The sequence below is a fragment of the Dermacentor andersoni genome, chromosome 2 (assembly GCF_023375885.2).
Source record: "Dermacentor andersoni chromosome 2, qqDerAnde1_hic_scaffold, whole genome shotgun sequence".
NCBI classification, from domain to species: Eukaryota; Metazoa; Arthropoda; class Arachnida; order Ixodida; family Ixodidae; genus Dermacentor; species Dermacentor andersoni.
In genome coordinates this window covers 209,959,502-209,982,435 of record NC_092815.1, presented here as the reverse complement: position 1 = coordinate 209,982,435, position 22,934 = coordinate 209,959,502, and the positions used below count along the sequence as shown (strand labels likewise).

General features: G+C 44.8%; 1 protein-coding gene across 1 annotated transcript in view; it reads right to left on the bottom strand.

The window, feature by feature from the left end:
* Positions 1-441: 441 nt before the first annotated feature.
* Positions 442-22,934, bottom strand: part of LOC126540179 (glutathione synthetase-like) — a 75,815-nt gene continuing 53,322 nt past the window's right edge. Inside the window, exons 10-12 of the mRNA XM_050186967.3 lie at positions 21,847-21,928; positions 6,155-6,344; positions 442-745 (exon numbers count right to left, since the gene is read on the bottom strand). Coding sequence (XP_050042924.1) covers positions 622-745; positions 6,155-6,344; positions 21,847-21,928 — 396 coding nt within the window. The 3' untranslated portion in view covers positions 442-621. The remainder of the gene's footprint in view (positions 746-6,154; positions 6,345-21,846; positions 21,929-22,934) is intronic.

Below are 22,934 nucleotides of genomic sequence, written 5' to 3'. Positions count from 1 at the left end.
CCGTTTCTGCATTGCAGTGTGCAGTTCCCATGGTGTAACCATGATTAAATTCAATTTATACATATGTAATTGTGACTCTTGATGGCACCTGCACAAGAGATGCATCTAGAGCTGCATTTACAGTGTCAGTAGCATGTGACATGAAATTGGCGTATGTGTTGCTCAACACTATGCAACAGCTGATGTGCAACGATGTGGACAGTTATATTGGAAACTATGATATGAGATTTCAGCACCAAGCAACATTACTTTAACTTTATTGGAAAAATATGTACTATTAAAGTGATGCAGTAGCAAAACATCAGTGCCTACTATTCTGAAAGCCTTCATGCCAGATATACATATGCGTTTGCAATTGATCACAAAATACTTAAGTACGTGTTCACAGTAAAAGTGGAAATTAAATACAGCGAACATATTGATGGAACAATAACAAGTAAAAACAAAGAGTGAATAGTTTTTTTTTATTTCCCATGAGCCCGCATGAAATAAAATAGTGATTTTCCTTTCAGAGGTAGAAATATAATCAATCTGTAAAAAATATTGTAGTTATGTAAATATTTGCTACACTGTGTATGCAGCAAAATAAATTGAGGCGACATTATAAGCATATTGCATAATTCAGACTAGAAAGACGCTGTCCAGGGAAGCAAAGCCAGCAGAGATGCCGCCTTCGCTCATGCCAGTCATTTTTGTACGGACGATGTGCCCTGCCTCGTAGTTCTCTATGATGTCATCTTGGTCCCTGCATTAGAAAAAGAAAGTGAGTGATTGGTTTGTTGGCTGATCTATCAATGGGGTTTAAAGGGACATTAAAGATTTAAGTTATTTGACCAGTACTGTCAGTAAATTGCCCTCCCACAATCCTTTTTGAAAAAGCCCCTCTTAAATTGAGCAGAGGCCCAATAGAAAGGAAGAGATGCAAAAGCGAAATATGGGTAGCAACGCTACCTTGCAGTTCCCATATCAGCACGCAGTAACATCGCACATTTTAATGGTGTCAGCTCAGGCCTAGTTAAATCAGGGTGTCTACCAAGTTGACATTTCCAAATTCCTTGAGTTTTCCAGGTTTTCCCTGAGTGCCTATGCAACATTCCCTGAGTGACACAGAACTTTGTTTTATGTCACGACTGCCTGACACCATGTCGCCCGATGCTGCCACTTTCTAGTAAGCGTGCTAAAAATTCAAAAAAGGATGTCTTAATCCAGTTTGAATAGTAAGCAGTAGCATTTATTTTATTCAAAATGAAATCAGACGGGAGGGGTTACTAAAATGCACATAGAATAAGATTTCTTCGAAAAAGATGGTAAAACTCATTGCAAATCAAGTCGAACATTTTCAAATACGAATAGAAAGGAGATGCATACAGAAACAAATATTTTCGAATATCCTCTTCAGTCTTGAATTATGGTCAATTGTCGATACATGTGTGGAACATAGATGGTGCTTAAGATTCCACTAAAAGCAAATCAAGGTGGTAGAATGACTGAGCATTTTATGATGAGTCACCATAATTAGAGTAAATAAAATTTTAATATTGTAAAGTCAGTCGTGCTACATTTCTTCATAAAAAGGATTAACTCGCCAGCTTGAATTAGTACATGCACAAGTTATTCATTGGCCTCAAGCATTTCAAAAAAGAAAAAAACATAATTCGAGGTTGCTACCCGCCATGCCCCACATGAAACGTCATGTAAAATACGGTAATGTCTTCACCATTGCGGTGCTCTGTAATGATACATATCCCTCAGAAGCAAAATGAATGTAATTTAGGTTATCAGAATGTTCAATTTAACCTAAGCTTATAATGTTTGTGTTCTATTCCTTGGTATCACTGTACAGAAATTGAAAAGTAGGTCGCGTCCACAAATGTGGACGCTGTGACTTAAGGGGATATGAGCGATTTTTATGAACTGATAGCAAGCTCATGGGCATGATGCCCAAACTTTGTCACAAGTGAGATTCTCTCTCAACAGCTGGTAAGCCAACCTCAACTGTCCTGAGATTCAGCGTGTGCACAATGCCTCAGTGTTGCATTTATTTGGTTTATTTTGGTTTGAATGAAGGTCACCTGCATCTCGGCATCAGCCAACACTTTGCTTCTTGAGCACAAGCTCCTTCAAAGAAGAGGCAGCATGATTCCTTACCCTATTATTCCTCAATGTGACGGCACTTTCTGTTCTCGTTCTCGTTACGTCGTGCATTCGCCCCACAGACCATTTGAATCATCCTCTCGGTCAGTTGTACAGTCAACGACCGACTTTTCGGACTCCCTATAGGCCGCGAAAATGTAAAAAAAAAAAAAAGAGATCGGGGAGTTCGAAAAAATGAATGCATGTCTTTTACTGCCCTTAAGGGCTCAAATCGCCACAGGAACATCCGAGGAGGCCTGTCAGTACACTTATTAGGCATATCGGTGCTCGTACTGTGACAGGAGATGGCGCGTGCACGCGTGTATAATCAAGGAATACATACTGCGTCCCGTGACAATTGCCCCTTCCCAAGCTTATGCTTCACCGCGTAACATTTATGTATTGAGGCGAAGCTGACTTTCGGAAACAAGGATTATGCAACGCGCTGCGCTTTCCGAGCTTCAAAGCCAATCGCGAGGACCACAAAGGCGGAGTCGGTGCCATTGCTGACAGCGGCGAATTATTTCAATGAAAAACACGGCACCGAACAGCAAGAAGCTTAATAGCGAACGTCGAAGCAGCTAGGCCTAGCATTTGCTGCGGTGGTGGCTACGGCTGCCAGAGGACCTGCGTGCGAGAGCGCCGTTGCCAGGCAGTGAGGTAATCACAACGGTAGCAGTGGTGGCTTTGATTATAATACCCCTTAACGTACATGGGACACAAGTGTCCCCGAAATTGAAACAGGTCTCGACAAATGTGTTTTGTCCTTAGAAGGTTACTGGTGGCAATTTCAAAAAACTAGAGAGCTTCCGTTATCAAAACATTTTATTTCGGTTAGCAGCACTATGATAAAACTCTGACAAAATGTTGGTGGAGTAGTGCCATGAAAGATCTCTTCAACGTGGGCGGATGGAGCACTTATTTTGGGGATTTTTCTAATCAATGAAGGAGGATAATGTTTGAAATATGAAGTGCATTGACCAATGCACTTTTGATCTTAGAAACTACTTTTTTACAGAAAAAGAGGCTTTGGGCCACATGTGTCCCAGTGTGCCATGACGGAATGCTGGGTACCATTTGGCGGTGCTCGTTTGAGGGTGGCACTTTTATGTTCCGATAGCTGGTTGAAGAGAATACATTTGTATATTTTGTGCTTTTAGGTGTGGTCGGTTTCCTTTTAGACGAAAATTTACATTTTGCAAAATAATGTCTGAAAAACAAATCAAATTTTTCGTAGCGGAAAGATAGATTATATAGGACTTCTTTTGATGTCAGCAATGAGGAATCTGCTTTAGAGCTTGACAAAGAAGATTAGCAATTTTTTGAGGAAGATGATCACAGCGATGTGCAGGAATCTACATAGAACACTCACAAGCTAGAATAACTCCTAAAAAAGAAAAGAAGAAGTGAAGGTGTGCCAGTCAGAAAGCGTGCAATTTCTGCCCCTCAAAACTATGTGTGTAGTCAAAGGGCCATCGAATGGTAGAAGAGGTACAACACTAAGCGATTTACAGCCGATTCTGGTGTGCAACATGGAGAAATAGAGCGCATCAAACAACCGGATGTTCTTATAACACTACAAATATGCTATGTTGTTATTATGTCACACAGCTTCGAATAGAAAACACCTGAACACAGGAACAACATGGGAATGTCTTCATAACGTCGGCGGAAGAAACAAAGGACTTTCTGCATGTCAACCTTGTGTATAGCTACCACATCCTGCCAACACATAAAAGCCAACCTATGAAGTGGACCGAAGGTAAAAAATTAACTATTACTTTCGAGGGTCTTTGAATTCCTAGACAATGGAGTAAACAGTGCCTCCATTAGGTATGCCAAACATTGAGCTGCCCAGCCCACTATTCCCGCTCTGTTGTCACTGCAGTTATGCCAAGCAGTCGCACGGTTTCTTATTTGAAATTTTTTTAACCTAGAGCTCAGCACAAGTGTTCGGCAGATATACAGGCACATAAGAATGTATGCAAGGCAAGAAGCTAACGCACACCAAATAACAAAAGCTCCCGCTGGAAGCAGGTGTGTGAATTGTGCCAACTCGAAGCTTGAAATCCACACATTTACTTGCCACAACATTTCCAATGTTCAGTTGTGCTTCCCTACCTCCAGATATTATTTCATGGAGATTCACGGTGGAAGCAGCCAAGAAGCCCAAGTAAATGTTCGGTACCCTTAAGGTACATAGGAACACATATGTCCCAGAGAGTCACATGTAAGCTACACGAAATAAATTTTTGAAAAGTGTTCCATAATTGTTCGGAAGGCCCAAATGAAGAAAAAAATTACGATACATCGACAATTTCTCGGCACATTCGCTACGTACCTAAGGGGGTTAATGCCATTTCGGACCTGCGGTCATGACAGAAAGTACGGCAAATCGGACGGCGAAGGGTACTTGCCTCCGAAATTTCTGACGTGGTGGTGCCATGAAGCTGTGTGAATGATCAGGCGTCCGGAAAGTCGGTTGTTGACTGTACACTGGCAACTCCTCTATCAGACGACAAGGTGTCTAAGACGATTCGTTACGATCCCTCTCTGTTACTGCGGCCAGCATTGCCGCAACAGCTAATCTTCCCGAACAGAAGCATAAATTCCCCGAGTTTTCCCTACGTATTTTCAGACTATTTAAAATCCCTGAACATTCCCAGTTTTCCTGGTTGGTACACACCCTGTATTTGTCTATTGGTAAAAATTGACTATGTTGTGTTCTAAAAGTGCTAAAGGCTGAACTTAGAGAGTTTCAATAACTATTACTGAGCCACAATGGCCCAAGTACGAAAAAATATTTTGAAAATTGTGACGCCTCACTGACATGTCAGTGTTCAGGTTTCAGTGCAAAATTCAGAAAATGAAACTTTGACCTTCATTTTCTCTTCCAATAATCAACCTATAGTCATGAAATTAATGAACACAGAATTTTTATTGAATAGTACTTGTTCAGATTGTACCGAAAAATGTTTTTCTTTAGTGTACCTTTAATGCCCTAAGGCAACACAAGGTGCTATAATTATAAATATTGCCTTAGTGGAAAGTTCTGGATTAATTTTGACCACATGGAGTTCTTAGTGCACTCAAATGGTGCACATCATGACAGTTCTTGCAGTCTGTCACCATCATGCATGAAAAGCTGTGTGCCAACAAAATTGGCCATTCAGCGATGCATACCTTACAGCAAAATAGCAAATGATCGCCGTCACAAAAGCACCACCCCCATATGCTACGCTGTATCTGCGCTTTCTAAACTTCGATTCTAAGCTTCCATTGTTCTATCAATTGTCATCGCTGATGACGCCTACAGAACAGGAGCTGCTGTTGTCCGTCTAAGTGAAACTGCATTGCGAGCACAGTATACAGGCTCAGTATGATGGGAAAATGAAGAGCTAAAAAGAATGCCAGCTCGGTATCGGAACGATAAAGTAAGGAAAAATGTGCAGAAATTATCAAGACAACTGTATTATCATTATATATTTTTAACTATATAAGTCACATTTAGGAGCAGCCATGTACACGTTTCGGGCATCATGGGCGTGAGAAATTGAGGTAGCTCTCACAGCACAGGCATGCATGTCACGGTAACTGCTACAGCAGATGGGGATGGATGATCTGATGTGTGCACACCACACCGAATTACTGCAATGCAAGTGGTCACCTTTCCATGCCTGGACTCACTGTTGTCTTTACTGAATCCTCCTATTCATTCAGGAGACAGACCTTTATCTTTTTGTTTAACAAATGTTGCAAGGCTTACTGGTGAAAATTTAATAAATAAACAAATAAGCAAATTCATAAAGGAGTGAATTAACATGAAATATATAGCCATGGGATGCGAAACAGCATCACACTGACAAGGGCATGATGAAAGTATGTCTATTCAGGCACCATGACTAAAAGTAAAACGAGAATTTCGAGTTAGTAAAGCTGCGTTCCTTGGCGCAAGTAAAACCTGAGGATGGCTCAAGAACAAGAGACCAATCTCCCTGCTGCGCAGGTGCATGGCATTTACCCGAGGATGACACCGAAGATGCCAAGTTCACTGACGACGTTGCACATGCTGACTTCGCCACCTGGCCGCACAATGTAGTTTTTGGTGACGGGTGGCTGGATCAGGTCCATGAGAATGTAGCTCTCGCGTTCCTTTGTGCGACCCATTGCCTGCAGTCTATGCCGCACGTCCTCACCGTACACATTGTTGCCTGCAAACATGCAAACTGTGGCTGTAATCACTTGGACACTGGATGAGGCACATTGTCATACAGGACGAAGAAGCTCGCAAGGAAGCAAAGCATTGAACGTCATCCCCCGCAGCTTAATCAAGTGCATGAGAAGACAAAGGCCTCTTACAGTTTTCTAAAATGACCCTTGTTCTGTGATAACTTTGACAGCTCTATATGTGTCGGAAGTACCAAAGGCTGCCTTTGCTGCAGCCGAGTACACTCGGCATTGAAAGGTTATGGACAGCCTGGCCTGAGAAAAAGATATTTCTGCTCTCTGGACATGCAGCCTGGTGTATTCGTATTTCCACTTTGTAGTGGTGATATGCCAATAACATAATGTTGCACAGTTTTACTGGCTGTGACCACAAACTTCTATGAAATTCAATGTTTCCTCACAGCCTGTAGTCTACAAACTTTTGATGCCAATGGTACATTTCCCTTGCGCTGCGGCGTTTGCTGCTCGCTGTGCTGGTGTGACTTTGTGTGACGAAGAAGGTGACCTTATCTTCCAAGATAACATTATCCTTATCACAGATTACTTCAGACTCAGCGCTGTGCTATATATCCACAGCAATGTTTCATTAATGCACAGAAGTCCACAAATACAAGATAAAACATCAAACGACTACTTCCTTGCTGTATAATGTTAGCTAAGGCATTCAAGACTGCGTGGTGGTCTAGAATAGTTGTAATTGATGTGGGGAGGTGATTCTCCTAATATGATGTGCATGGTATACAAGAATTAGAAAATGAAGTATAGCCTGACAGTGCGGTACACCGGCGTTATAACTGTGATCTAGTCTATGTAAAATGTACTGCAGGGGAATTATTAGCTGCTTACGTGAATCAGTATCACTTATGAAACAGGCTTAAATGAGATAATTTATGGTGGTGTACTAAAACTGTTAGATTAAGGCAAAACTTCATTAGAGATATGCTAGCAGACCGATCGTAACTGGACAGTATAAAACGACCAGAATAACTCTGAACCATTGCAAGTGAGTGGATTAAATCAGAGTGACATGGATCCCAAACCAGGAAGCATATTCAAGTTTTTCCCTGATAAGTATTTATATATACAGTTTTATGGACACAGGTGACCTGAAAACGTTGTGCCGAATGTATCCAAGCATGTGGTAAGCACTGTTAATGATGTATTTCCAGCTTGCGGCTATGGCGGCGAACGACGGAATTGCGGCACTACCGGGCTCTGATGTGGGCACAGAGGGGAGCATGACAGTGGGCTATGGCAGGGCAGGTCATTGCTTCCAGTTGAGGCCATAGTAATTTGGGGACTCCAAGTGACTGCTGAACCTCCTCTCAAACGATGTCAGCAATGGATGCTACTTGAGGTTACGTCGTATGGAACATCCTGCACATGAACATCCTTCATGTGCGACAGTTCTAATGGTCTCTCGGAGCTTGTCGGAGCCTAATGCTTGAATTTCGCTCTTTGGCGAAAGCACTTGGCGCTTGTATTGGTGGGTGTGCATTTCCAGCATTGTCTTAATCGTCATTGCCTCTGCTAAAAACTCAGCTATGGTCTTTGGGGGGTTGCGGATCAGCCCGGCGAAAAGTTCTTGCTCGCTGTCGTCTAAAGTGTCGTAACTGTCTTCTTCACTTGAAGAATGAAACACGAAGTCGACATCCTCATCACTTTCGCTATCATCGTCTGACGGATAGCAATCTACTGCATTAAAGCACTGCATGGATGATGCCATGTTTGTTTAAAAGTGCGGGAAAGTCTCATTCAAACAGGGAAACCTGAGCACGCAAGGAATGCCTGCTGCCATTTAGTGTGAGCAAAGTTGTATTCAATAAAAGCGCAGAATTGAAAACGGCTACTGCCATCTTTGTTGTAAATGGAAAAACATTTTTTGACAGCCTCTGTTCATCAAAAGCTATTTAAAAAGAAGCAAAGTACCCATGACGAGATGATTTCATCAGATGCAAAAAGGCGATGATTACTCATGACAAGCTGAAGTCGTCCCTTAAAGGTTAATGTACGGAGCTTTCTTTGGTAGCATTCTGCATGCTGGCTTTCTGTTATGCATGGTGTTCCCGGATGAGTTCATATAGCCAAGTTCTTCCTAACCTGAAGAAGGCTACACACTTGTTTTACCCTAACGAATGTTAAGAAGGGGCCCCTAATAATAGGGATGCTATCTTCAAACCTAATATAGGTATAGAAAGGGCCCACTTTCCAGCAATATTTGTTGTCAATTTTTTAAACTGTAAGAGCAATAATGTTTTACAGTGCAAATAAAATCTCATTAGCACAGATCAAGAATGCCCTATGGTTAGCTCCAATTACCGTATTTACTCAAATCTAGGCCGACCCCGATTCTAAGTCGACCCCCTAAAGTCCGAAGCCAACAAAACAAAATATATTACCTCGAATGTAGGCCGAACAAAAAGAGCATGGACACCGTTCACAAAATGCAAACAGCATTTATTGAATCTGAACGTGCAGAGCTCATTCAACGTCGTCATCGCTGACAGACTCGTCACTGTGTTCCTTGTCACTGTCACCTTCAAACAGTGCACTATCTTCGGTACCGTCAAGCACATTAGATATGCTGCACTTTTTAAAGACGCACACGATCCAAGTACCTGGGATGTTGTCCCATGCTGCAGCTATCCAGCCCACCAGCTGCGACAGCGATACACATTTGATGCAACCCGCTGCCATTAGCATGTGGTCTTCGTCAGTCAACCAGTCTGTAATATTTCCGCAGATGATCCTTGAAAGGTTTGTTGATGCAGACATCAAGTGGCTGCAATTGGCCTGTCATGCCACCCGGTATGACAGCGAGATCCATGTTCGCTTGGGCGAGCGCAGCCTTCACATTGTCGGTCAAGTGCCCACGGTAAGAGTCGATGACAAGGTGCGAGTTCTTTGTCAAAAGGGCTCCTGGACGCCATCGCCGCACAATCTTAACCCATTCTTCCACCATCGCACCTGTCAGCCACCCATTCTCATTTGCCCGCACAACGACATTTCTTGGGAAAGTTTCTCGAGCAGGCAGTGTCTTCCTTTTAAATATCATATAAGGAGGGAGTTTATGTCCATCAGCTGTGCAGCACCGCTTCACAATTGCACGCTGCTTCTCGTAGCCCACAGAGCACACCTTCACCTTCTTGGCACCCTTTTCATTCATGGTGTACGCCACTGGCATATCAAAATACACAGCCGTCTGGCCAGCGTTGCCGATTTGCCCAAGGTTGTAGCCTGCCGCTTCTCTCTTTTGCAGCACGTAGCGCTGAAAAGCTATCAGCTTTTCTTCAAAATCGCTTGGCAGCTTCTGGGTGATTGAAGTGCGACGCCGGAGGCTGAAGCCAAAGCACTTCATGAATTTCTGAAGCCAGCCCTGGCTGGCTTTGAAATCCTTTGGCATTAGGCGTCGCTCCCTCGAAAGTTCCCTAGCTTTCACTTGGAGCACTTCTGTTGTCACTGGAAGGGCAGCTGCTCTCTGTGTCTGAACAAAGTCGGCCAAAACTGTCTCTACTTCTTGGTGAAGGCCTTTCTTTGGTCCACTAAATGTCATCCTCGTTGCGGCGCACGCAATAAGCTGATGTCGTTGTCCCCTCCAACGACTGACGTTTTTCTCATCGACGCCGAAGTCCCGCCCGGCTTGAAGGTTCGACGATGCTTCTGCAGCTATCACAACTTTTCGCTTGAAAGCGGCAGTGTAGTGGCATCTCTTGCTTGGTGCCATCGCGATAACACCACGCCGCACACCGATACGGCCGACACGACACAGGTTAAAATGGCGACCTCGCTTGTGTACGGTTGGCTACTGGCACGGCTAGTAGCGGCTGCGATACTGACTTTTCTAGATGGCGCTAGCTATGCACCATATTTAGCAGTTTCAATGAAAAACTGGCGCGCTATTTAAAATCCTCGAATCTAAGCCGGCCCTAGAGTTTGGAATATGATTGTTTGAAAAAAATTATCGGCCTAGATTCGAATAAATAGGGTATATGTATTTAATTTAATTGGACATGAAAGCAACTAATCATATTATTAAACAGCTAAAACCTGGTGTTGAAGGGCTCCTGAAACACGTTTTCTTCTAATCTGTCTAACACAATTTCGGAATAAGCATGCTGCTTTCAGTGAATACATTTCTAGATAAATTTTAGAAAATAACCTAATATGAACAAAGTGCAATGTTTACTCTTCCCATTTCCCTTCAACTCGTGGGTTTTCCTCAGCTCTGGTGGGGACTATGACAACGCCCTGCCTCTTGCTCTCCGTTTTCTTTTTTCTGGAGCGCACCAATGGCGACCCACCGAAGTTGCTGTCTGACAAGGATGCCCAAAAGCAACAAAATAGCAAAGACTGGACACGGGCGAGACGTGCTAACAACTGTGCTTCCCCATTTCCTGGAAGATGTGGAGGGGTAAGTATGCTTGTGCAAGCTGTGGCCTAAAGGTAATTCATAGTCACTGGAGAGAAACTATAGAGAAACGTTACTTGAGCTGTACAGTAAAACCTCGTTAAACCGTACCCGCTTAAACAGTACTTTCATTTTAAAAGTAGTAAAGTCAAATCCCCGACTCAGCGGCCATTGAACATATTGTGTTTTCTATCCGCATAAACCATACCAGCTTATTGCATACATATCGGTTAACACATAGTGTTTCCACTTTTCGTCGCGCAAACACGGCGGTGCGTCGTCTCTATCGGGCAGCCCGGCAGAACAACAAGCCTCAGACATCAGCACAATGGCCTCCAAGCGCCCTGTGCATTTGTACGTGAAGCCTCATCAACATCAACATCATTCGGCGCCGTGCCAGAGAGCATTGTGGCGTCATGCAAGTCAGAACTCGTGTCATGCCGAAACTCGGATAAAAAAAGACGCCGGGTGGTCAGCATAGAAGAAAAATTAGACATTGTTCATACTATTGAATGTGACACGAAATGTCGGTGCTGGCACGCGACATGGGTCTACTGTTGACTATGGTGTGTGGCATCTGGAATGCGAAGAAGTTGCTCGGCAACGCTGCTGCGACCACGAAGAGATGTCGGCCATGAGGTTTGACTTTTCGCCATTGTTGCCTTTGTTGTTGCCAAAGTGTCACCTAGAGACAGTGATAAGGACGACACAGAAAGCGACAGCACGGGGAATTCAGGATCGACAGTGGCAGAAGCTGCACGTCAGCCTCGTGAATGCAATTGTCGCGACGAGAACAGCACCCCGCAATGAAACGGTGCCCCGCGCGTTCTGCAGCGGTACTGCGCCTGTGCACGGAGAATATGCAACGCCAACGAGGAATCTGCCATGCGAGTGTTTGCCAAGAAGAGGGGGCTGGCTGCAAGTTTGAGGCCGCTGTCGTCGCTGCTAGGCCGCCGCGGCATCAAACAAAAATAACACGTGTGTCGCGCGAAGTAAATAAATACTACATGTTTTTTTCCTTTCCATCGCACTCTCTCTGAGTTCTGTTTTTGACAGGTAAGTGGGCGATCTCATGCTATTTCGGTTAAGCAGTACTACCGTTTAGTACGTACTTTTTCCGAGCTCCGGCTAACTACGGTTTAATGACGTTTCACTGTATCAGTAAATTACCCTTTTACAATACCAAAAAATCCACTTGTGCCACGAGAAGAGGCTTGGTAAGCCAGGAAATGACGGGCGGTGATGTCGCCTTGAAGTTCTCACACTATCTTTCCGATAACGTCGTGTATACCGACAGCGAATGCATTGGGCCTCATTATTTTTGTTATGCTCAGGATGAAGTACAGTCAACGACTGAGCTTAGCAAGTTTTATGAACTCTTACTGCACCAAAACAGCTCAAACACATGAAAGTGCTCTAAAATCGTCAACGTCACACCAACGTGGTGACACTAAACACCAAACGTGCTTCAAGTTTCACCAAAAATTTAACTTGAGCTTTCCTTTTCTCTTCTATTAATAAACCTTTTACCGTGAAATTAAGCAAAACAGAGTTAACTGAAGGATACCTTACCACTCTAACTGATTTAGTGTTTATCTTTAGCATCCTTTTAACCCTTTTAAGTGTCACTGACGTACCCGTACTGTTTCTGGGTTTCTGCCCTGCCGTGTCACTGACGTATCCGTACGTTCTCCCCTTTCTCCAGTCAGATGTGTGCAGTAACACCAAGTTGGCGAGCTTCAATGTAGTTCCACCATCTGTTGTATATTTCTAGAACCATATTTTCTCCTCTCTCTGGGCTTTCTCAATCTGGATTTTCGTTAGTGTGCTACAGAACATGTCCATACGTGGGTGTGGTCGCACCACGTGATATGCGCATCGGCAGATGGGAAGGGTGGCTCCCGGACTTTGGGCACTGCTACCGCGACGATTCTCTGTCCAAATATTCACATTGTAGTGCAAGACCACCACTCTTGAAGGTTTCTGCCACCTGTCATATATTTAGAGTATCTTTTTTACCTTGTTAAACAGCGCTATTGCAGAAGCACCAGAATGAAACTATGTAGAAGATGCAAAATGAAGGTAGGAACTTGAGGACCATACTAAGAGTAAATTTGCCATTATCCGTGTCATTTTTTTTCCCTTCTGCATAATCAAAAATAAACCATTTTGTTTGTTATATAACATCCGTGAAAAAAAAAAAAGAACGGATGCTGGAGCTGCCATCTCTGAAAAAAACCCAACACTGAAAGAGTTAATAATAGTCCAACGGTTGGGATCTTTGGGCTGTTGCTTGGTCGTCTGTCGCATCATGCCCCATGTTGCATAATATAGAAAAAAAGAATGGGAGCCTCAAAAGTTGCAGATCACATTGAATATTTTGAGCATAACTATTCTTGTTAGGTATAACCTAGGCATTTTTAGTTTCAAAGTATTAAACGATAATGTTCCATTAACCATCGTTCCTAAGACATCTCTTTTTAATACTGACAATACAAGATTTGCAGAGTACCTATGTACTTTACTTTACCAAACGTTCGGACCAATTACGACAAACAGCCAGTGCATTTTCCAGTCATATCCCTTTGCAACACACTACCAGTTTCCCTAAAATTACAGAAAGCTCACAGATTTCAAACTGAACCAAAACATTTTATTTTAGCTACTTCATATGAACTTTCTTCTGCATTGCATCATCTATTTTTGTGCAATAGCTTCACTCTTTCCCTACCATGCCAACTGGGCATCGTTAGCCAGCTAACAATGGTTTGGAATGCTGTTTTTGAGACCTTCCATGACACTCCCAGGCACACTGCGCCATCTGACGCATAGTAGGAGAACCAAACTTTCATTTCTTATGGAGTTGTTTTTCCCCACTTGGTGGCGAATTTTGAACTGGCTCTGAAGACGTGTGCATGCTTGTTGGGGTTGAAAGCGGTTGAGAGGCTGCCTACGGAAGCGGTGAGCGCACTTAAAGACATTGCAGAACTTATGATTCCGGTGTGTCTGCAGCTGATCTTATGGTGGCTCCTACAACAGTGAGTAAGAGAAAGTTGCCTTTTCATTTGACTTTGATTCTGAGAGCAACAACAACGGAAGTCCACCCTGAACGTGAGGGTGCATCCCTAGTCAGTGCTCCTCCACCAATTGAAGCCACTCAGCACTGGCCAGCTAACATGGAGACGTACTGAAACTGCAAGAAATGTTAGGACAGCAAAACACTGCAGAAAAAAGGAGCTTACTGCAAGACTTGCGACGTTACCCTACGTTTCGCATCAAGGATCTGCTTTGCTGCATAGCATACTCAATTGTAGAGCTTGCAGCTCAAACTTTTCTAGCGCAAGTAGCTTTCAAGAAGTTTTCATTTTTTCGCAGATAGTGGTGAAACATTTGATATATTTCTAAATTTATTTTTGCATTTTCCTTTTTGGGTACAAGGGTAGCTTTACAAGTTTTGTTTAATTGTATTCTACAATCTTGTTTTTGGCAATCTACATTTGTTAGTGACATAAATCTCGTTCATAAATGTTGTATGCCTGAAAGGCAGATTCATTCTGCTTTGCTTTCATGTATTGCATAAAATTGTGCGCAATGGTTTCATCAGAAAAAAAAATTCTAGTGTAACCTACAAATGACGGCCATTTTCCCCCTGGTAGAGACAGAGTTAATTCGTCACGCCTTTGTTTCTTTTCATGAATTTTTCTGTTGATGTTCTTTCAGTTTCTGGAAAAAAAGGCGTACTATTGTAGTTTGTCACATTTCACAATTTATTCAAATCCATACACAGCATTTTGGTCATTTGTATGTTATGACCTTTTAGAGCATTTTATAGTTCATATGTGGTCATAGCTACCGTGTTTAAAGAATTATTGTCATTATGCACAGGAGGCCAATTCAGTTTTTAAGTACAGGCTCTCTTTATATGTATGCATCCCTTCTAATTCTTGTCGCATTACTGAAATGAATAAACTGATTCTGATTCTGGCCGAGCCAGAAGCAACCAATATATTGACGCGTGTATTCTATGCAGACGACGACGATGGGAGCACTAACGGACTCCGCCTATAGTGGGTCAGAGTGAGATTGGTTGATGACGAAGAAGACGTGTCTCTGCTCTGTTTGTTTTTGAACAGACTGTCCTGTTGTTCATGAAGAACGTCTCCCTGTGTTCTGCCCGCATTGTACCGCGACACTGGTGGAGGTGCGGGTTACTGACCGCGTCTGATGCGTCGGAGTCCTTCTGGGAGTCGTTCATCTAGCCCGGACGCACTATCGCCAGTTACGACACCGGTGCATCGCTTTAGTCGTCCACTGCTAGGCCTTGCCCCGGAGTTCTCCGCTCTTCAACCACCTCTCTCCAGGAGCTGCACACATTTCGCAATGACCGAAACCAGTCCAACACAAGCACCCCAAAGCAGTCGGTTTCCCAGTCCACAACAGGTAACCGTTCTGCATCCGCTGGTTCCCCATCGCTATCGCGGAGCAGTCTTCGAAGACATTGAAGACTGGCTGGACAAGTATGAACGCGTCGCACAGATTAATCAGTGGACCGAGCAGCAAAAGCTCTCCCACGTCTATTTCGCCCTTGACGACAGTGGCCGTGCTTGGTTCGAGAACCGCGAAGGCAGCCTCACGAGCTGGCATGACTTTTGGCAGAAGATCAGTGATACATTTGCGAGTGCCGACCGACGCGACCGCGCCCAGCAAATGATGGAGCTACGCGTGCAACAACCTAATGAGTCGGTCACAATGTTCGCCGAAGACATGGCCCGCCTCTTTCGTAGACCCGACCTGAACATAACCGAAGATAGGAAGTTGCGCTACCTCATGCGAGGTGTAAAAGAGCAGTTGTTCGCGGGGCTTGTGCGCAATCCGCCAGTCACTGTTACTTAGTTTATCAAAGAGGCTACGGCTATTGAGCGGGCCCTTCAACAAAGATGCAGGCAATACGATCGACTGTCCACCAGCACTACAATCAATGCCGCCGCAGTGACTACCGAGTATCAGAACTCCTTGCGTGAGTTGGTCAGAGAGCTCATCAGAGAGGAAATTCAAAAGATCCTGACACCGACACTAGATAGACCCGTCGCGTCAATCGCCGAAGTCGTGCGTGATGAAATCCGGCAGGCGTTCCCGGTAACCGATCTTCAAGACCACCAGCGACCCCTGAGTTACGCCGCTGCTGTCCGATGTCCACCACCGGTTGCAACCACATCACCGTACCAACAGCCTCCGAAAGCCGCTCCTTGGTCGTCGCCGCAAGAGGAGGCTTCGAGGCGCGCAGCCGTTATGCCGCTTCAGTCATACCGCCAGCCGTCGTTCGCCGCGTCTTGGTCACCGCCGCAAAACGACGCTACGGGACGGCCGCAACTTCGGAGAACCGACGTATGGCGCACTGTCGATAGGCGCCCACTCTGTTTTCACAGCGGAGGCGCCGGCCATATTTCGCATCATTGCTGGCATCGTGACACATCATTTCGACCTCTTCGTCCGTGGTACTATGGTCGACGGGCAAATGACGACACCATGCTACGCCGCGACGACGCTGCTTTTCAGGGACCCCCAATAGCGCACCCGAGTGACGAATCCATGCCCAATGATCGGTCCGATTTCGGCCGTCGATCGCGCTCTCCAACTCCTCCACGTCAAATGGCTTCATCTACTGGACGTACTTTTGCGGAGCTCCGAGGACGAAGGTCGCCCAGCCCCCGTCGGGGAAACTGAAGGCGGTGACCTCTGCGGGCAAGGTTGCAGGCCCGCCGCAAGACACTAAAGAGCCCCCAACATTCCCGCTGCAGAATGACGTGAAGGCGATAAACACTGAAGAAATTGTGAGCGCCGACATTGATGTTTTCGTGGATGGGCAACCGGTGACAGCGTTAGTCGACACTGGTGCCGACTTCTCTATAATGAGTCAGGAACTCGTCCTTCGCCTGAAGAAAGTAAAGACGCCATGGACGGGACCTCACATAAGGATGGCAGGCGGCCAATTACTGATGCCTACTGGAAGATGTACTGCTAGAGTTAACATCGGGGATTCTTCTTTCGTGGCCGCTTTCATCGTCCTTCCTGTATGCTGCAAAGATTTGATTATTGGAATGGACTTCCTAAAAGAATATGGCGCCGTAATTAACATCCCGGACCGCATGGTGACGTTTTATAAGAGCTCCGGTTTAGTCCATTGTTTATCGCCGCAACACAACTGCTTTCGTCTAACAGAAGACAACGTCGTCATCCCCCCTCGATCGTGTGCCCTTGTTTCAGTAGCATGCGACATACCGTTTCATTGCGAAGGAGTTGCCGACCAAATAACCTCGTTGTTGTTTACTCACAGTATCTCTGTCGCACGAGGAATCGTGCATGTCACCGACGGGCGCACGAACCTGTTGCTAACAAATTTTAGCACAGAGTGACGACACCTTCCCAAGGGCACAGCTGTGGCTTATTTTGACGGCGTTGTGGATGTTCGTGGCTGCTGTTCACTACTCGAAGAAGTGCCTACGCGAGACTCGGCTCCTGTACTTGATGTTAGCACTGCTTTGTCGGAGCACAAACGAGAGCGGCTTCTTACGCTATTGGCCAAGTTCAACGACTGTTTTGCGTCAACGTCCAGCGTCGGTCGGACACCTCTGACAAAGCACTGAATAATTACAGAGGATACGGTAACACCAATTCACCAAAATCCATATCGTGTGGCACCTAGAGAACGTGAAGCCATACAACAAGTGACACAAATGCTTGAAGATGACGTGATCCAACCATCAACAAGTCCCTGGGCATCTCCTGTAGTTCTAGTCAAGAAAAAAAGATGGCAGCTTGTGTTTCGGTGTGGACTACCGAAAGCTAAATAAGGTGACAAAGAAAGACGTATACCCGCTTCCCCGTATAGATGATTCACTCGACAGGCTTCGACAGGCACATTACTTCTCTTCAATGGACTTAAAAAGCGGATATTGGCAAATCGAAGTAGACAAGAGACCGTGAAAAAACTGCTTTCGTGACGCCAGATGGCCTATACGAATTTAAAGTCATGCCTTTCGGTTTGTGTTCTGCCCCTGCTACGTTCCAACGCCTCATGGATACTGTACTTTCGGGTTTGAAGTGGAAAACCTGCTTAGTATATCTCGACGACGTCATCGTGTTCTCCGCAACGTTTGAAGAACACCTCGAACGGCTTGAAGCGGTTCTGCAGTCCATACGGTCCGCCGGCCTCACCCTGAAGCCGCAGAAGTGCCACTTTGGCTTCGAGGAACTGCAGTTTCTTGGTCACGTCGTCAGACACGCAGGTGTCCAGCCGGATCCTGAAAAAATTGCAGCCGTAGCACAGTTTCCCGTACCATCCGATAAAAAGGCTGTCAGGCGCTTCTTCGGCCTCTGTGCCTATTACCGGCGGTTTATTGCAGACATTGCGCGCATTGCGTCGCCATTAACTCGCCTGACGAGAGACGACGTTGCTTTTGTTTGGGGCGACGAAGAGAAAGGTGCATTCAACGACTTGCGGCAACGTCTCCAGACACCTCCAGTGCTTGCTCACTTTGATAAGGCTTGGGATCTGATCTTGTGCAGTGGCAAGAGGACACAGAAAGAGTGCTTGCCTATGCAAGTAGAACACTCTCACGTACTGAGACTAATTACTCCACAACTGAGAAAGAATGTCTCGCCGTGGTATGGGCGGTTATGAAATTTCGCCCATATTTGTATGGCCGCCACTTCACCGTTATCAGCGACCACCATTCACTATGTTGGTTGACAAACCTTAACGATCCTTCTGGACGACTGGCGCGTTGAAGCCTAAGGCTGCAAGAGTTTGACATGACTGTCACGTACAAGTCGGGGAAACGACATACGGATGCTGACTGCTTGTCTCGATCGCCGAGAGAGTCACCTGCTCCGCCCGAAGAAGAAGACTCAACTTTTCTTTGTGTTATGGATACATCTGCCATCGCGCAACAACAACGGGACGACCCTGAGTTGCTTGAACTAATCAATTACTTGGAGGGAAGATCTGCGAAACCACTTAGAGTTTTCACAAGAGGACTGTTGTCGTTTTGTTTACGGGCCAAGGTCCTTTACAAAAAAAACTTTTCTTTGACCGGGTCCCCCTATCTGCTTGTCCTTCCTGCAGCTCTTCGTACGGAAGTACTTCAAGCTTGCCACAACGAGGTGACTTCTGGTCACTTAGGCTACACGCGAACATTGGCCAGAGTGCAGCAAGGGTACTACTGGCCGCTTTGTTATCGTCGCAACCGACTATCTCACACGTTACGCTGAAACAAAGGCAATCCAGAGCAGCACAGCAGCCGAGGTAGCGCGCTTTTTCATTGAGCATGTGGTGTTGTGACACGGTGCGCCAACCGTCGTAATAACCGACTGAGGAACCGCATTTACGGCTGCACTTTTAGATCACATCTTGCTACTAAGTGGAACGGCCCATCGAAAGTCCACCGCCTACCATCCACAAACCAATGGGTTAACAGAGCGCTTAAACCAAACAATTGAAGACATGCTCTCCATGTACGTGGATGTTGATCATAAAAATTGGGACGACATCCTACCTTACATCACCTTTGCATATAACACGACGAAACAAGAGACAACGCGCATGACTCCGTTCTCACTTGTTCACGGACGGGATGTACAAACGATGCTGGATGCATTGCTTCCACACGACTTTGACGACACTGATACGGAAGCCTATGTATTTATGCAACGCGCAGAAGAAGCTCGGCAGCTCGCACGCTTGCGGATCCGCCAGCAGCAAGACTACGACGCAGGCCGCTACGATCTTCACCGTAGAATAGTTACCTATGAAGTCGGCGACAGAGTCTGGGTTTGGACACCCATACAGAAACGAGGCATCTCCGAGAAACTGTTAAGGCGATACTTCGGACCATATCGGGTATTGCAGCGCCTCAGTGATGTCACCTACGAGGTCGTTCCTGATAATCCCAACTGTACGCGGCGCCACACACACCGTCCTGAACTTGTGCATGTTGTGCGCATGAAGCCGTATGTGAGCGAATGACTATGCTAGCGGCCTTTACTTCCCGCAAGTGACATTTCTTGTTTAGCATCGGGACGATGCTCTCGTAGGGAGGGACAAATGACGCGTGTATTCTATGCAGACGACGACGGCGATGGGAGCACTAACGGACTCCACCTATAGAGGGTCAGAGATTAGTTGATGACGAAGAAGACGTGTCTCTGCTCTGTTTGTTTTTGAACAGATTGTCCTGTTGTTCGTGAAGAACGTCTCCCTGTGTTCTGCCCGCATTGTACCGCGACAATATTATGAACCTTAAGGCAGGTAAATTGCAAATAAAACATGGACAGTGGAAGCACATTACCTGCCTTAAGATGTCACCTTACCAACTAGCTCAGATACAGACCCTAGTTCAATATATTATGTGATTGCAGGTTCCTCGTTGCATGCAGTGGAATAACGTTTCGCTGGCATGTTCACAGCAGCTTTGCTTACAGAGTAGGAACATTTCACATTGTTCGAAACGTGTCTCACTGCCCTTTCAACCTAGTTGGAGTACTAGGTGTCTTCACTATGTGCAAAATACGCTCCATGCACAGATTCATGACAATTTAACCCTTTGAGGGTCAATTTTTTTCGCCATATGCGACCGCCCAGGGTCAATATTTTTTTTATTGGAGATTCCAATTCTTAGGGAGTTGGAAAAAATTTACCGTAATTTTTCTAGGGTGACTGTAAAGTGAGAAAAAAGTATTTTGTATTGGTATACATGTACTCTTAATTCATGAATAACAATAAAAAAGGAAATAAACGTATAAGCATTAAAAATTTGATGCATTGTTATACATAGTTCAAGGCTTTGAATATGCACACACGAGGATATTTAGCAAGACTCAAATGTTCCTGCTCTTACACTAATATGTACATCCATAGAGTAATTGAACTGCAAAGGCGCACTCACTGAAGAAAACTGCGTGGTCGTGTGCCTGTCAAAAAAACAAAACCTGTGACAAACTTCCGCTAATCTTCATCGTATCGTCAGCCAGGGGCAATTAGTTTTCGCGAGTTTCAAAAAAAAAAAAAGGAGAGCAACGGAAAGCATGCATGGCGGCATCCTTCCTATGCGCACCCCTGTGAGCACTAAACGAGCGAGAAACAAGTGGTCGCCCTTTGAGATATTAGTAACGAGATAGCCATCACTTTTTTGAGCGCAAGAAGCCGAAACTGCCCGCAGAACAAAACCCAAACCACTGCCCGCCCGCGTGCGCGCCAATGTGGGAGCGGTGGTATATAGACGCGTGGGAGCAAACTAGCTCTAAAACAAACCGTGCAACGAAAACAGAGAGAGAGAGGCACGCGAAAAAAATTCCCTGTATTCACACATAGTGGCAGCACATGACAGAAAATAAAAAGTTAGAAAATTGGCGGGCTTTTTAAATGTACAGACGGCGCCATAAATGTACGGCATCGACCATTTTGGACTTGTTCGCAGTGCCGTACATTTGTGTCATTGACACTGAAAGGGTTAAGAGGTGCAAGCCCTGAATACACATGGCAACAAACATAAACCTTGCTTAGTGGATGACACAACATGACACTGTCACTCTGCTATAGAAAAGGCCACACAGCCAAAGCACATACTTTAGTAAACAAGAAACCTTAGTGTCGTTACACTTTCTTTGTTTTATTTAAATATTACTAAACATAAAAATCTTATGTAATTTTTGTGTAATGTTTATCTCATAGTATTTAATAAAAAGTGAAAGGGAGTAGTTCTCACCAGCATACGGTCACAAAGACTGCTATTTGTTTTCGTCTCAATAACAAAAGAAAAAACAAATAAAAACATCAAAGAAAAAAAGAACAAGGGGTTGTGTGTATGCTTTACTCAAAGAGCTCTCCAGATCTAACAGAACCAGCCTTGGCTTCCAAGAAACCCACCAAAGTTGGCATTCATCCTTTCTTTTATGAAGGATTCAAGAAAAAGAAAAAGAAACCTTGTATTTATCACAGGCTAGTGCTACGCGCAATGTGAAAATTTAAAGTGGGAATTGATTCTACAGTCTGATAACAATGAAGCAATAGGACCACTTACCTCCACCTTCCCTTTGTGGCTTCAGCACATAGTTGTGAGGCTTTGCGATAGCTCCCTCAGCTGCCTTGTGCCCTTTTGGAGTCTGTCAGGGTCGGAGGCAATGATATCACAGTGTAAAACATCCCTTGCAAATGCACTCCTAAGTAGCTTTCAAACTGGTAGCTGCTAAAATGCCAACTAAAAAACCTGGTTGTTGCAAAACTGGCAAAGTTCTGACAATGCAATGAAGAACCCCATCAGAGTTCAAATGCTGCACAAGAAGCTGCTGCAAGATAGAGGGATTGCTAGACATACTGCATGCTTTCTGCACCCAATGCTCTCAATTATTTTTCCTTTAATGTTTCTTGTTTTCGTCCAACTTATAATCAATAAGAAAATATTAAAAATTCGATTACATGAAAGCTCTGCAAACAAAGTAGTGGAACAGACACAGAACAAATGCAGCAGTCCTATTGAGACCTTGGCTACACAGTTGTCTTTTCCAAACAGAGGATAAGGCTGACAATCAAGTACAATCAACTTGCATTCATTGAAACTAATTATCAGAAGATTAATAAAAGTGAATAGGAATAAAGCAAATGTCAGACGTTGAGTGGTTGACTCAATGTTTTTAATTTAGAGCCCCTACATGACACCGACCCAATCTAAAAGGCAATAAGTGATAATGATGAGTACAGTAGAACCTCGTTGGTACTATCCCGTTATGTGCGATTTCCTGGTGCCAATGATCGAAACCGAGATCAAAGAAAATTGCAGCAGAACCCATCTCATGATGACTGTCGACAGTAATGCGTTATCATTGAATCAATACAATGCCACAATGTATTTAAACCGTTGAAAAAGAGTTATATATGAGGAATGTACTGCAGTGGGGCTTCCCGTTTGCACTTCCCTAAGAACACTGGGCGCCACCTAGCACTGCCACTGCGAAGCCTGCAAGTGACTTCCAATATGCATGGCACGCTGTTGTGTGTGAACACTGAGAAAGGAGTGATGTGGTAAACAGGGCTCCTCTCTTGTGCTTCTTTCTGCACACGCTGTGCCATCAGGTGGTAATGCCGAGAATTCCATGCATTGCCTCCGAGATG